Raw genomic sequence first — 14,692 nt, forward strand, 5'->3', positions numbered from 1 at the left:
GCACAGCCACCTGAGCCACTCTAATTTCATGAACAATCCATGTCAAAGCTACATAGGCAAATGACAGGGCTCATATCTGTAATTATGTGCCATTACAGAAACTACAGGAGTAGAAAGAGGTAGATCAGGACCTCTAGGCTCATTGTACAAATTACCCAACAGAAGTATGGAGAAGCTATAGTCACTACTGGCCTAGACGCCATGACAAATCAGTCAGCACACAAAGTGTACACCAAGGTGATTGCAGTTGCTGCAGCGAGTATGAAGCCATATCCCAACTTCCCTCTTAGGAAATCACAACTATGCTCTAATCTGCAGCCTGGATAGTTCACATTTGTTTCTAATTCCAAAACAGATTACTTGAATGCCAGATTTTTAGGAACACAGCAGCTGAACCTACACATGCTCCACAATGAACACGGTCCTTTCCGGTCCTATTTTTAGAAAATAAGGCGTATAAGTGGTACTATCATTTCTGCCAGCAAACAGGGAAGGAGCCAACTTGAAAATGCTAAACATGGCTAAAATTTCCATCTTCCCCACTTCCTGCATTCCTAAACAGCGAGCAAGACACAGCATGCCTTCTTCAGTCGCTGGAACACCCTGTACTCATCGATAAGACACACTACCAGGTCTCATCAAGGTGTGTAAAACTACAGAGCAAACATTCCGCCTATTGTGCTATACTCTCTAGACACACACCAACCATAACTACTGTTGTAAATAAAACACACAAAAGTAGTCTATACTGTGAAGATTGTAAACATTCATTAGAAGTTTGAAATACCAAGGTTTTATCTTCTTTCCTGGAACAAGTAGAGAAGTGAAGAAAGCAGAAGTATGCAAGTCACGTAATGCTTCCTCTTTACGCAGTGCATGCAACTTCCCTTCAGAAGTGGTTGACAAATGTACGAAGGGCCGTAACCTTCAACTAATTGCATTTTAAGGCTCCTTCAGACTCTTTTTGGGTTCCTAATGCACTGATCCCCGAACTTGTGTTTTATTGAGAGCTACAGGTCCAAATGAAGCAGATGGGACTTGTATTCTATTTATTCACAGATCTCTGTGAAAGAATGACAGGGCTATACTGGCAAAGCTCAACACAGCCATGTGGATTTCAAAAGGGACAGCAGAAGTAGTGAAGAAACCCTGCATGTCGGGGGGGGGGGGCCACCAGGTTACATCCTAAATACAGGTATAACCTAACCTGTAACGCGGTGCAAAAGATGGTGTTAGCCTTTGGTTTGGGGCTGTTCTGACAAAATACCAGTGGGGTTCATTTACTAAAACTGAAGAGTGCACAATTTGGTGCAGCTCTGCAAAGAAACCAATTAGGCCCCCCAGGTTTTTTTGTCAATGCTTAAAGTGGAGTTGCACTTAAAAGTGGAACTGCCGCTTATCTGTCTCCCCCCCCCCCCCCCCCCCCCCGGTAGTATACAGTGGGCAAACTAGGCAAGTCATACGTATGCAAGATTGCCTATAGCACTGTCCTCCACGGATATATACGCAAACACAGAAATGTCATACACCAATGGGTAGGCAACCTTGGTACTTTCAAGGAGGCATTGCAAGAGTCTGAAAGCCAAAAAGAAATGACTCCCCAATGAGGTACACAGAGCAAACACCTACAGGAGCACCCTAAATTCACAAAGACACCTATGGCAATGTCCTACATTTATAGAGCCTCGTCCTTAGTTCATACACACACTCACAGCAGCAATCTACCCTCTTTTACATAGTGTACACCTATGGTTCTGCCAAGGTTATGCTCTTTCGGCAATGTCCTGCACTGACACACTTGTCTATACCAGCCTTTAAACTAAAGCACAGTGTTCCCCTACAGGGAGTTCTTCACTCATTCACACCTACAGCAATACCATGCACTGATCTACGCATCTACAGCAAGAAATGCTCTGTGCAAGCCTATAGTGCCCTGCCCCCATTCAAACCTATAGAAGCTGGGTGTACACATCTGTGGTTTTCAGTAACACACAGACATACCTGTGGAACTTACAGGTATCCTGGCACACCTAGAGACTGCCCATTACTCCTTCATATATGGTACATAGTACCGACAAGTCAAATACCTGGTACACACAGCAAGGTTTTTTTTTTTTGTTTTTGTTTTTTAATTCAACCCAGCAGGCTGAATGAAAAAGACCCAGGGAGGATGCTGCAGTAACTATGTGAGGTTAGTACAGCAATCTCCTCACTGTGCTATTGTGTTGACCGGGGGACTGCCTGTCCATCCAACCTTTCCAGCATGCTTGTTCAACAGAAGCCAGCCGTGAGTTCGGCTTCTTTCAGACAAGCAGCTGTACGGGGCTTTAGAGCCAGTTCAACCATGCATTGGCTAGCTGGTTGTACACAAGTCGATCTATTGAATGACTTGTGTACAACCAGCCTATCAGTGTGTGCTGCTGGCAATACCGATCATTGTAATCTGCTGGAACGGAGGTCTTGAGTGTGTAAATAACCTAAAAGCCTTCCTTAGTCTGATGTTCTTCACTCACATAGAGCACACCTATAACATACAACTGTAAACTTACAGTGTGACCCCCAACACAGAGTGTTTCCAACACACAATGCCCACCTCACATACAAGGCACACTTACATTGGGGGAGGGAGATTTACTAAAACTGAAGTGTGCAAAATCTGGTGCAGCTGTGCGCTTCTGTTTTAGTAAATCAACCCCACTGTGTTCTTATCACACCTATAGAGACCATCACATACAGTGTAGAGTATCCTTCTCTCATTCATACACAGTGTACACCTTTAAACACGTCAACCATCCATCACACACCTATAGACTCTCCTATCACACACACACACCTATAGACTCTCCTATCACACACACACACCTATAGACTCTCCTATCACACACACACACACCTATAGACTCTCCTATCACACACACACCTATAGACTCTCCTATCACACACACACACACCTATAGACTCTCCTATCACACACACACACCTATAAACTCTCCTATCACACACACACACACACCTATAAACTCTCCTATCACACACACACCTATAGACTCTCCTATCACACACACACATACATACCTATAGACTCTCCTATCACACACACACCTATAGACTCTCCTATCACACACACACACCTATAGACTCTCCTATCACACACACACCTATAGACTCTCCTATCACACACACCTATAGACTCTATCACACACACACAAAACCACTGCAAAAGTATAGACTGTTCATCACACACAGTGCACACATGGATCCTCCATCACACAGTGCACACATCACACACACCTACAGACTGTCCATTACACAGTGCTTACATAGATCCTCCATCACACACACCTATAGACTGTCCATCACACACAGTGCAGACATAGATCCTCCATCACACACACAGATCCTCCATCACACACAGTGCAGACATAGATCCTCCATCACACACACAGATCCTCCATCACACACAGTGCAGACATAGATCCTCCATCACACACACAGATCCTCCATCACACACAGTGCACACCACCTATAGACCATCCATCACACCCAAAACCACTGTACAAGTATAGACCATTTATCTCACACACACACCTATAGCCCCTCCATCTCTCTCACACACAGTGCACACCTATAGATTGCCCCGCTCCCTGTACACTCCTATGGGGCCTTCAGTCAGCGCTCAGCCCGCCCTCACCCAGGTACATCTCCCTTCCTCATTACACAGAAGGATATCCCCGGATAGCTCCGTCCACCTCCCCCTCGTCCGGTCCTTGCTGCCCCTCTCCTGCCTCCTCTTCGTCCACGAACTTGTTTTCATCATACTCGTCCACGTCCACCTTCCGGAAGCGGGCAGACACCGTGTTCTTTGCCATCCTGTACCGGGAGCGCCGTGCAGCAGGCAGGGAGCGGCCAGGCTCAGTGCGCATGCGCAACGGCTTCCGCTCTGACTACCGGCTTCCTGTCCCTGGCTGAGTGTGATGTGTATGGGCAGACTTCCGCCACCCCGCTGTGAGGAGGGAGTGGGCGGGGACTTATAAAGGGGAGCTCCAGCTTCCTCTTATATTAGTCAGTACAATTACACAGCAATGATATGATCATGGCAGAGCTGATCTCAGGTATTTCATATTAGGACATCCCTTACAGTGTACAATCAGAGAAAATATTTGGATAGAGTGTGGAGAGTTTAGAACCCCTGTCTGCTTTTACCTGTATCCAGGCTCCATTACAGATTTCATCCCACTTCCTGTCCCAATGATAATGGTTTAATCATTAAAGCAGAGTTCTACCCTTAAAATTAACTTTGCACCGTCCGCTTGCTTTAATGTACCTGAAAAAGAATTGGATAATTAATTTTTTTTTTAATTCACTTACCTTGTTATTAAAGAAAATATACTTACCTTCCTTTCTCTTCCTCCCTCTGCGGCCGCGCCCCATGCCGTCACTTCCTCCTTGCATTGACTCCTGGGAGATGAGCGTCATCGATCCCAGGAATCAATGCGCCTGCATCGGCCCTGCTTGTCACTACCGGTGCAGGCGTGTCATTCCCTGCTAAACCGCTTCTGGGCATGCCCAGAAGCTGCGCGGGGATGACGCGCCCGCACCGGAAGTGACGAATGGGGCCGGTGCAGGGCATTCTGGGACTCCGACATCACCGAAGAGGACACCGAAGAGGACGCTCCGGCTTCAGCTGCCCACACCTGAGATGGCAGCGCTGGACAAGACATTTTCAAGGTAAGTATTTCTCCTAAAAGGTAAGTGAAACCTGGGACAGTTCAGAGGCTATCGTTGCTTAAATGCACTAGCCCTGACTGTCCCGGGGGAATTTTTATCTAAAAAAATGTTTTCATTGTGGAACTCCGCTTTAACTACTTTAATACCAGACACTTTCACCCCCTTCCTGCACAGGCCAATATTCAGCTTTTAGTTCTGTCACACTTTGAATGACAATTGCGCCTTCATACAACATTGTACCAAATGTATTTTTTTTATCATTTTCTTCACACAAATTGAGCTTTCTTCTGGTGGTACTTAATCGCCACTGGGTTTTTTTTTATTTTTTGCTAAAAAAATTTAAAAAGACCAAAAACTTTAAAAAAAAATGTTTTTCTTAGTTTCTGTCAGTACATTTTTTAAATAAGTAATTTTTCTTCTACACTGATATGCGCTTATGGGGCTGCACTGATGGGCACTGATGAGGCGGTGCTGATGAGCACTACTGATGGACACTGATGAGGCGGCACTGGAGGGCGCTGAAGAGGCAGCACTGTTGAGGAGGCACTAAATTGCAACACTGATGAGCACTGATAGGTGGCAATGTTGGGCACTGATAGGCGGCAGTGATAGGTGGCACATATGGGCAATGATAGGTGGCACTGATGGGCAGCACTGATTGGTGGCACTGATTGGCATAACTTCTGGGCACTAGTAGGTGGCACTGATAGGTGGCACTTACGGGCAATGATAGGTGGCAATGATGGGCACAGACTGGTGTCACTGATGGGCACAGAGTGGCATTCCTGATGAGCACTGTTGGGGCTGCACTGTAATCAGGGTACTGATGATCAGTGCCCTGATTTACCTTTACTAGTCTTCCCTGTAAGGAGATGCTGCTTATCAGCTCTCCTCACCTCACACTCTGTCAGTGTGAGAGAGGAAAAGCCGATAAACGGTACTTCCTTGTTTACCGGTGACCAGCTGTGATTGGACACAGCTGATCACATGGGTAAAGAGCCGCGGCTCTTTGCCGAGATCGGGGTCGCACCGTGTCCCAGGACTAAACTGGCCCTGAACGAGACCCGCACCGCTCCGCTGTCATTTGGCGGCGGGCAGGCGGGAAGTGGTTAAAGTAGAATTAAAAGCAAAACTTTTTCAATTTGGATAGTGTAAGAGAGGATTATAACCCCTGTCAGTTTTTATTTTGCCATCAATTTCCCATTGGGAAGTTTTCCTTTCACTTCCTGTCTCATGACCAAAACAGGAAGTGAGAGAAAATTCCTTCAAGGTGGGAGAATCCTTGGTTGTCACCAGAATCAGTGTCCCCATTGGAATATTTCCTCTCTATTACTGTCTTAGGGACAACCTAAAATGTGGGATTTTCTTTTACTTTCACTGATAACAGTAAACAGGACAAAAAGAGAGGGTTAATCTCCTCCACAGGGGCACAGACAGCAATAAAAGTTATCAGGGGTTCTAATCCCTTACCACACTATACAAAACTAAAAAAAAGGGTTTGCCTTTAGTCACACTTTAAAGTGTACAATTTAGATTGAATATTTGTTTCATTTTGGACAGAGAGTGAAAGGGTTAGAACCCTTGTTTGGTTTTACAGCCATCCAGGCTCAATTGGAGATTTCCTCCCACTTCCTGTCCCAGTAACAGCGGCTTCACAGGAAAATCTGCAAAAAGGACACAGCATTAAAAATCCGAACAGGAAGTAAGACAAAATCTCCCTAGGGCTCCACTCACATATGTGTGAGCGTGTTTGTGTGTGCATGTTGTGGGTAGGCTAGCCCATTGATTTTAATGTCTATCTGTGAGAAATGTGTGGAAAGAAGTCCCTGACCCTTTTTAGGAATCGCGCCACACTGAATTGCATGATGCTGTGCGATTTCATGTGCGTTCTCCACTCACAGTAATGTTAAACCTAGCCTAAGAGCTGAATCACACCGCAGCCAGGGGAGAGTAAAAGCAGGCAGTTGAGCTGCCATTTTACTACCCCCTTGACTGCTACCTAAAGTAGAACACCTTGCCACTCAGAGCCATAAACAGGTGGTGGCCGTGATGCTTTGCTTCGTGACTGTTGCAAAAAGTAACCACTTTTCCTTAAGGGGAAGCCATATGACGTCCTGGAGTTTAAGTGGTTAAATCTGAATGATAGGTGCAGCATCAGGCATCATTCAGATATTTTCTTTTTCTGCCGGCGATTCCATGTCATGTAAAAACAATCATGGCCGCTGATTGTTGTTTTAGTTGGCGGGAAGGGACGTCCCCCCCCTCCTGCCCCCCTTATACAGGCTCGCCTGTGTGATTGGCAAGCCAGAGAATGAATCAGCGGCGGCCGTTTACCATAGAGCTGACAGAGGACCAGATGGTACCCGGTCATCTCTATGATTTTCGGAGGCCAGGCACGACGTTAAGACTAGAGATGATCAAACTTTTGAAAAGTTCGGTACGACCAGAACACCCGAATTTCCCGAAAGTTCGGTTCGGATTCCCGGACCCCATTGAAATCAATGGGACCTGAACTCCAGGAATCAAAAAACACAATTTTGAAGCCCTAAAACCTAATAAATGCCCCTAAAAAGTGCCCAGGGTTCTGGGTCATGCCCCAGGGACTATGAATCAGGCAACAAAAGTTCTTAAAAATTGTTGTTTTTGATAGAGAGCCAATTATTGAAAAAAAAAAAAAATGAGATTTCTTTGGATTTAGTGTCTGGGGGGTCTAAAAATGTACCTGTGAAGTTTCAGCTCTGTAGCATGTCCAGAACCAGAATTATAGCATGCCAAACCTTCAAAAATGACTTTTTTTCTTAACCGCGCCTTTCTTTTGCTCCTAATCAACTGCTCAGCCAATGTGTATGATGGGGACATAATGCAGTGCACTGGGAACAAGATTAGATTTTTTTTGGAAAAAGGTGCTGTCTCTTTAAATGTGGATATAATGTATTCTCACAATAGGGCTATTATTACCAAATGTTTTTAAGAAGCCAAAAGATGTATGTAGATGCACTTTATTTCATGTAAAATGGTGTTTGGTGCACTTTAACTTGAATTCTCACAAGAAACAGACATATATGCACGGTTACATTGAGGGTTAGGGTTGGGGGTAGGGGCCACAATGTAGTGCACAGTGAACAAGATTAGAGATGTTTTGGATGAATACTGTTGTCTCTTGACTTTGAATAGAAGTAAATGATGCTTAAAAATTGGGCCTTTGATGGTGCTGACGATGCCTTGACACCATAACCCTATGAAAGTGCTGGTAATGAAGGCAATAATTGCCTTTGTAAGGAAAAAAAATGCAATGATATGCATCTGTGAAACAGGTGCGCAAAAATTGTTGTTTGGGTGTTGGCGGAGCCATACCACTGTAAGCCCAAAGAGCTGGTGTTGAAGTAGGCGAAAAAATTAAGAAGATGTGTACCTGTGGATCAAGTGAGCAAACATTGTGTTTTGGGTGTTGGCGGAGCCTCCCCACCGTAAGCCCAAAGAGCTGGTTTTGAAGAAGGCGTAAAAATTATGAAGGTGTGCACCTGTGGAACAGGTGCGCAAACATGGTATTTTTGGTGTTGGCGGAGCCTCCCCACCGTAAGCCCAAAGAGCTGGTGTTGCAGAAGGCCAAAACAATTGTATCTTTTCTAGTGGAAACTAAAATGAGGTTCTGTGAACCTAAACAGAACGAGAGGAGGGTTGGAGGGTGGCACCCTGGTCCAGGCTTAAACTGAGGCTCAGCTGCCACATTGCAACGATAGACTAGTCTACAAGGTCTGCATCAGGTGCATCAAAGCTTGATATCCACGACTGATTCATTTTAATAAATGTCAAACGGTCGACTGAGTTGGTGGAGAGTTTCGTTCGATGGTCTGTGACAAATCCTCCTGCTGCGCTGAATGCCTGTTCAGATAGGACACTGGAAGCAGGGCAGGCCAACAACTCCATGACATACTGGGCCAGTTCTGGCCAGTGGTCTAATCTTAAGACCCAGTATGCCAGTGGATCGGATTTGTCACATGAAAAGCCCTCTGTGTCACTTTGTGCCCTGACGTAATCGTCCACCATGTGATGCAGACGCTGTCGATGCGATGTGGCAGCTGAGAGGCCTGGGCAGTGAGGACTAAAAAAAGACCGAAAGGCATCCGTCAAACGCACGCCTTCTCCAACGCTCCTCTCGTAACCCGCAGTAGAGTCTATGGTAGTTTGTCCCCGCCCCTGCACCCTACGGGAGTCGGGGATCGTGTTCACCAGAATCCTCTTGAGACTGTCCTCAAGGGATTTGATCCTGTGGACTCTCTGGGTGGATGGGAAAAGCTCAGAGACTTTTGACCTACACCGGTGGTCAAGTAGGGTGGCCAACCAATAGTGGCCAGTCTCTTTAATGGCCTTGATTCTGGGGTCCTTTCGCAGGCTCTGAAGCATGATGTTTGCCATGCATCGCAAATTTGCAAAGGCCAGAGAAGCTGACTCCTCGGGGTCACTCAAAACGACATGATCTTGAACGTGCTCCTCCTCCTCCCAGCCACGTACTACTCCAAAGTGTCCCGAGGGAATCAAACTAGGCCTTGCAGATTGCCGCATGTCTTCCTCCTCCTCCTCAAAGCCTGCAAAAAGTTCCTAAAGAATCGTCCTCCTCCTCTTCCACCCCTGGATCCTGCTCGGGCCTCTGGGAGCTAGGCATAATGGGTTCAGGATAAAGGGGGCCTTGAGAGGCAAGGAAGTCCTCCTCTTCCTCCTGCTGCTCTGCCTCCAGTGCCCTGTCCATAATGCCAAGCAGAGTGTGCTCCAACAAAAACAGTACCGGTAGGGTGTCACTGATGCATGCGCTGTCCCGGCTGACCATCCTTGTGGCCTCCTCAAATGGCGAGAGGACAGCGCATGCATCCTTAATCAAAAGCCATGGCGAAAAAAAAGCCCAGGTGCGCTGAGCCAGTGCTGGTGCCGTACTCCCAGAGATATTCATTGAGGGCCCTCTGCTGCGTGCACAGGTGCTGCAGCATAGCCAAGGTGGAGTTCCAGCAGGTGGGCATGTCACAGACGAGGCGGTGTACCGGCAAGTGAAACTCGCGCTGCACTTCGGCCAAATGTGCAGTGGTACTGTACGACCGCCTGAACTGACTGCACACCCTTCTTGCCATCCTTAACACATCCTGCATTCCCGGGTACGAGTTCAAAAACCGCTGTACCACGAGATTCAGGACATGCGCCAGGCATGGCACATGGGTCAACTTTCCCTGCCAAAGGGCGGCCAGGAGGTTTGACCCATTATCGGAAACCACCATTCCTGGCTGCAGCGTGTGTGGTGTCAACCACCTCTGGGCCTGTGCCTGCAGAGCTCCAAGAATCTCAGGGGCAGTGTGCTGCCTGTCCCCTAGACACACAAGCTGCAGCACTGCGTGACACCTTTTGGCCTGAGACATAGAATAGCCCTTTGAACGCTTACGTGGTACCTCATCATATTCAAAGGACTATTCTGCAGAGGAGGGCATGGGGGAGGATGAGGAGGAGGAGCAGGAGGGGGTAGAAGTGATCAATCTACCCGGATCAGCGACACCACCAGCTGTTTGCAGACGTGGGGGCAATACTGGCTGCAGCACGAGCCCTGGCCACAATCCCTTCCGCTGGCAAGCAGTGTCACCCAATGAGCAGTGACAGAAATGTCACTGCCCATGTTTGCTTGACCAAGTGTCAGCCGTCAGGTGTATCTCACGGCTGACTGACTTGGCAAGGGACGACACTACATTGCCTTCCACATGTTGGTATAGGGATGGCAGGGCCTTACGGGCAAAGCAATGCAGACTTGGCACCTGCCACTGTGGAACTGCACATTTTACAAAGTCGCGGAAGGGAGCAGACTCTACCGGGTTAAATGGTAAGAGTTGCAGAGCCAGTAGTTTTGCCAAACTACTGTTTAGACGCTGGGCATGTGGGTGGCAGGGAGTATACTTTTTTTTCGTTCCAGCATGTGTGGAATCGAAATTTACCGTCTAGATGTTACAGCGGGTGGTGTGCTGGAGGTAGATGCGACACTGCGTACTATATCATCATCCCTGTCAGTAGAGGCTGCCAACAGGTGACGAGTGACTATAGCAGGGACAGACTGATGTGCAGGTGGAGCACGAGGAGGAGCGCGAGGAGGACTAGGAGGCCGACTGACCGATCTTTGGCCCTTTTGCGGGTTCTTCAAATGCTCCTGCCAACGGGCCAAGTGGTGGGTTGTCAAATGCCTGGTTAGGCAGCTTGTACCCAAGTGATTGACCTTTTTGCCACGTTTTATTCCCTTATGACAAATCTTGCAGATTGCAACTGTTCGATCTGCATGAGATGTCTCAAAAAAGGCCCAGCAAGAAGAGGTTTGTATAGTGGCCCGGGAGACAACAGGTGCGGCCTTAGATGGAGTGGGCCGTCTGCTCTCCCCTCTTACTTGCTCTGCCTCCTCCTGAACCTCAGACACAACATCAGACTCCATAAAGGACTGAGCATCAGGCAGGAGTAGATGGCCGACACTGTGGTCAAACAGCTCAGCTGGCTGACTCCTCTGCCATGTCTGAAGTTGGGTCTAAGGGAGGACTTGAGGTGGACATGGACTCATCTTTATTTGCTCTGCCAACTGCAGAAGACTGACCACTTTTCTCTGCATGGGTCACTGTAGTTGCTGATGATGTCGATTATGAGGGTTTGGTGATATAGTCCACCACCTCCTGTACGTACTGTGGACGTATAGCTTGGCCACTGCGGGAGAACAATCGAAATGGTGGCCTGGCAGAGGACTGACCACCACGTCCACCCTTGCCTCTAGACACCCTAGAAGCTGTGCCCCTTTCTGCAGCAGGGCCACGTATGCCTTTCCTTGGTCTACCTGACATAGTTGTCACTGAGGCTTTATCAACTGTGCGAAGTGAAAATCACCTGCAAGATGCACACTGCTATGCGACCCAAAGTTGTCGCTAAATAAAGCAGATGTGTGTGACGCAGAGTAGCAAAGCCTTTTGCAGTGGACTTAACGCTTACAACAAGAACAGGCGTTAACTTGTCACTGAGGCTTTATCAACTGTACAATGTGAAAATCACCTGCAAGACACACACTGCTATGCGACCCAAAGTTGTCGCTAAATACAGCAGATGTGTGTATCGCTGAAATGTATTTTGCACAATAGCTGACTAGCAAGCACGTATACCTGCTGTAGATATATCTGCAGTGCAACGTGCTCACTAGACGGAACCCTGACACTTAAAACTATCCCCTCAAAAACTAGATTATTGAATCTAATTATAGTGGTATATAGTACCCTAACTACACTGCATATCCCTTTCCTCACACTAAAAGAACAGTTCCATACAGCAGAAGATAATTTCTAACTGACACTGTCCCTTTAATTTTATTTTTTTTTTTTTTTCTAACTCAAACAGCACAATGGCTGTATTTCTAACTACACTGACAATCTTTCTGTAAGCTGACTGCTCTTCTGCTGATCTGGAGCTTTACAAGCAATCGGCTATGCAGCAAACGTTGTTTAACACAGCAGGAGAAACACAAATGCTTCCAGTCTCTTCCAAAGCCTCTGTATTACAGTGCTAGAGGTTAGGCGGGGCTATGTTATATACTGGGGGGCGTATTCACTCCTGATTGGCCTCTGGTCCCCGTAGTCACTCCAATCACGTTTCTAGCAGACTCCTGCCCCCTCATTGGCTTTTACTGACGTTTCTGGGACAATCACAGGCTTTTAAAACCCACTTCCTGTCCCATTGCATTTTGGGCGGTTCGGGTGACCTGAATTCCGAACTTTTTGCGGTAAATGCGGCTGAATTTCGAACACCCAATGTTCTGGTCGAACCGATGGTCGTCCCGAACCGTTTGATCATCCCTAGTTAAGACGTCACGTCCAGCCTTGGCAGATGTAAACACCAATTCTTCCACTGGGAAGCCGAGATCTTTTTTTTTTTTTCTCAGGCTTTCCAGCCTAGAGGAGAAATCTGGAGACTTATAGACCCCAGATCTCGCTGTAAAGAGGACCTGTCATGCCCTATTCGTATTACAAGGGATGTTTGCATCATCTATAGAAGAGGCTTCTGGGACGACAGCCATGCAGACCAATTTGATGCAGTGTGCGGAGTATGGTCTGAGCACTGACAGGCTGACCCCCCACCCCTTCAACCTCTGCAGCAATGCTGGTAACACTCATACGTCCATTTCCCAAAGAGAACCTCTGGATATGACGTGGAGCACGTGCACTCAACTCCTTTGGTCGACCTGTTCTGAGTGGAACCTGTCCTGTTAAACCACTGTATGGTCTTAATCATCGTGCTTCAGCTCAGTTTCATGGTCTTGGCAATCTTCTTATAGCCTAGGCCATCTTTATGTAGAGCAACAATTCTTTTTGTACAGATCCTCAGAGAGTTCTTTGCCATGAGATGCCATGTTGAACTTCCAGTGACCAGTATGAGAGAGTGAGAGCGATAATACCAAATTTAACACATCTGCTCCCAATTCACACCTGAGACCTTGTACCACTAATGAGTCACATGACACCGGAGAGGGAAAATGGCAAATTGGGCCCAATTTGGACATTTTCACTTAGGGGTGTACTCACTGTTGTTGGCAGCGATTTACACATTAACGGCTGCATGTCTTGCGTTATTTTGAGGGGACAGAAATTTTACGCTGTTATACAAGCTGTACAAATATTTACAAAAATGTGAGGGGTGTACTCACTTTTGTGAGATATTGTGTGTGTGTGTGTGTATATATATATATATATATATATATATATATATACACACACATGTTTGAGCTTTGGGGTGCACACCCTAATGCAATGGATAGCGCACACATATGAGAATCTGGTTGGTAAAATTGCTTTTGCTTTCCTCTAGACAGAGCACATAATCCTTGCTTTGCAACGCAGCCCCATAACAAGGGGGGCTTTAGAGCATCTCAGAAACAGCTGGAACGTCAGCATAAATACTGATTTATTGTAATATAGTTTTTATTAAATAAAACTGTAGTTTCCAGTTATAAATCAGAGTGCATTCAAAGTATATAAATCCTGCTAACACAATAACCTGAGCATTATCAGGACATTTACTATATGAAATCAATTTTAATATAATCAGAGAAGAGTCCTCATCTAGTAAACTCTTACTGTCATTATTCAGGAAAGGACAGGAGGCATAGGTTTAAAGGTAATTCTTCTAGTGGATTATTACCTTGCAAATCATACTAATGGAAAAGTCCAAAAAAAAAAATTACATAATAATATATATTGACATATATAATTTTTACATAAGCCATTTTGTAATTGAATGTTTTTAAACATTGGCTTTCTATTTCAAGCAAGCAATAATTTCCTGATACTTCCAAAAATTTCAAACACTGCATCCTAGGCAATGCAGTGCAAAGGCCTACCTAAACAAGCCATTTAACTGATTAGTGATCAGGTGGGCTCTATCATTACAGTGGCATTTTTTCCTGGTTTCACAGATCTTATTTTGGGAAAATATTACTGATGAATGGCCAGCTAAAAGCCGATCTCTGAGGAAAACAAAAATCTTCTCTTGTAGCAGACCAAGAGTTAAATGCTCATTTTAGTCTAGGACAGCAGAAAAAAGAACTCTGTGAATTAATGAACTACAAGTCCCGTCTGTCACCGTGACAGTCGGCTTGTTGTTTTCAAAGGACTGCGAGAGTGCTGATGAGCGCCCTCATAGTCCATTCACTGTTCCTACAACTCTGAAACTGACAGTATGGAGGCACAGGCTCAGAGCTGTAGGAAGAGAATGCAGGAGCCTGACATTGCACCCACGATCCACTGATTGTGGGTGCACTGCTCTGCAAGAAAAAAATAATAAATGCACGTTTTTTCTTTCAATCATTTTTTATTGAAGCAAGAGCAGAGGGCAAAAAGTAAAATAACAACATATATAGATTATATTACCAAAAGTATTGGGACACCTGCCTTTACATGCAAATGAACTTTAATGG

General features: G+C 46.1%; 1 protein-coding gene across 1 annotated transcript in view; it reads right to left on the reverse strand.

Annotated features, from left to right (window-relative positions):
* ARPC5 (actin related protein 2/3 complex subunit 5) overlaps nt 1–3,965 on the reverse strand; it is a 19,036-nt gene extending 15,071 nt beyond the window's left edge. Inside the window, exon 1 of the mRNA XM_082266619.1 lies at nt 3,728–3,965. Coding sequence (XP_082122745.1) covers nt 3,728–3,923 — 196 coding nt within the window. The 5' untranslated portion in view covers nt 3,924–3,965. The remainder of the gene's footprint in view (nt 1–3,727) is intronic.
* Between the last annotated feature and the right edge of the window lie 10,727 nt (nt 3,966–14,692).

This window comes from Pelophylax lessonae, assembly GCF_965119305.1.
Source record: "Pelophylax lessonae genome assembly, chromosome: 8".
Lineage (NCBI taxonomy): Eukaryota > Metazoa > Chordata > Amphibia > Anura > Ranidae > Pelophylax > Pelophylax lessonae.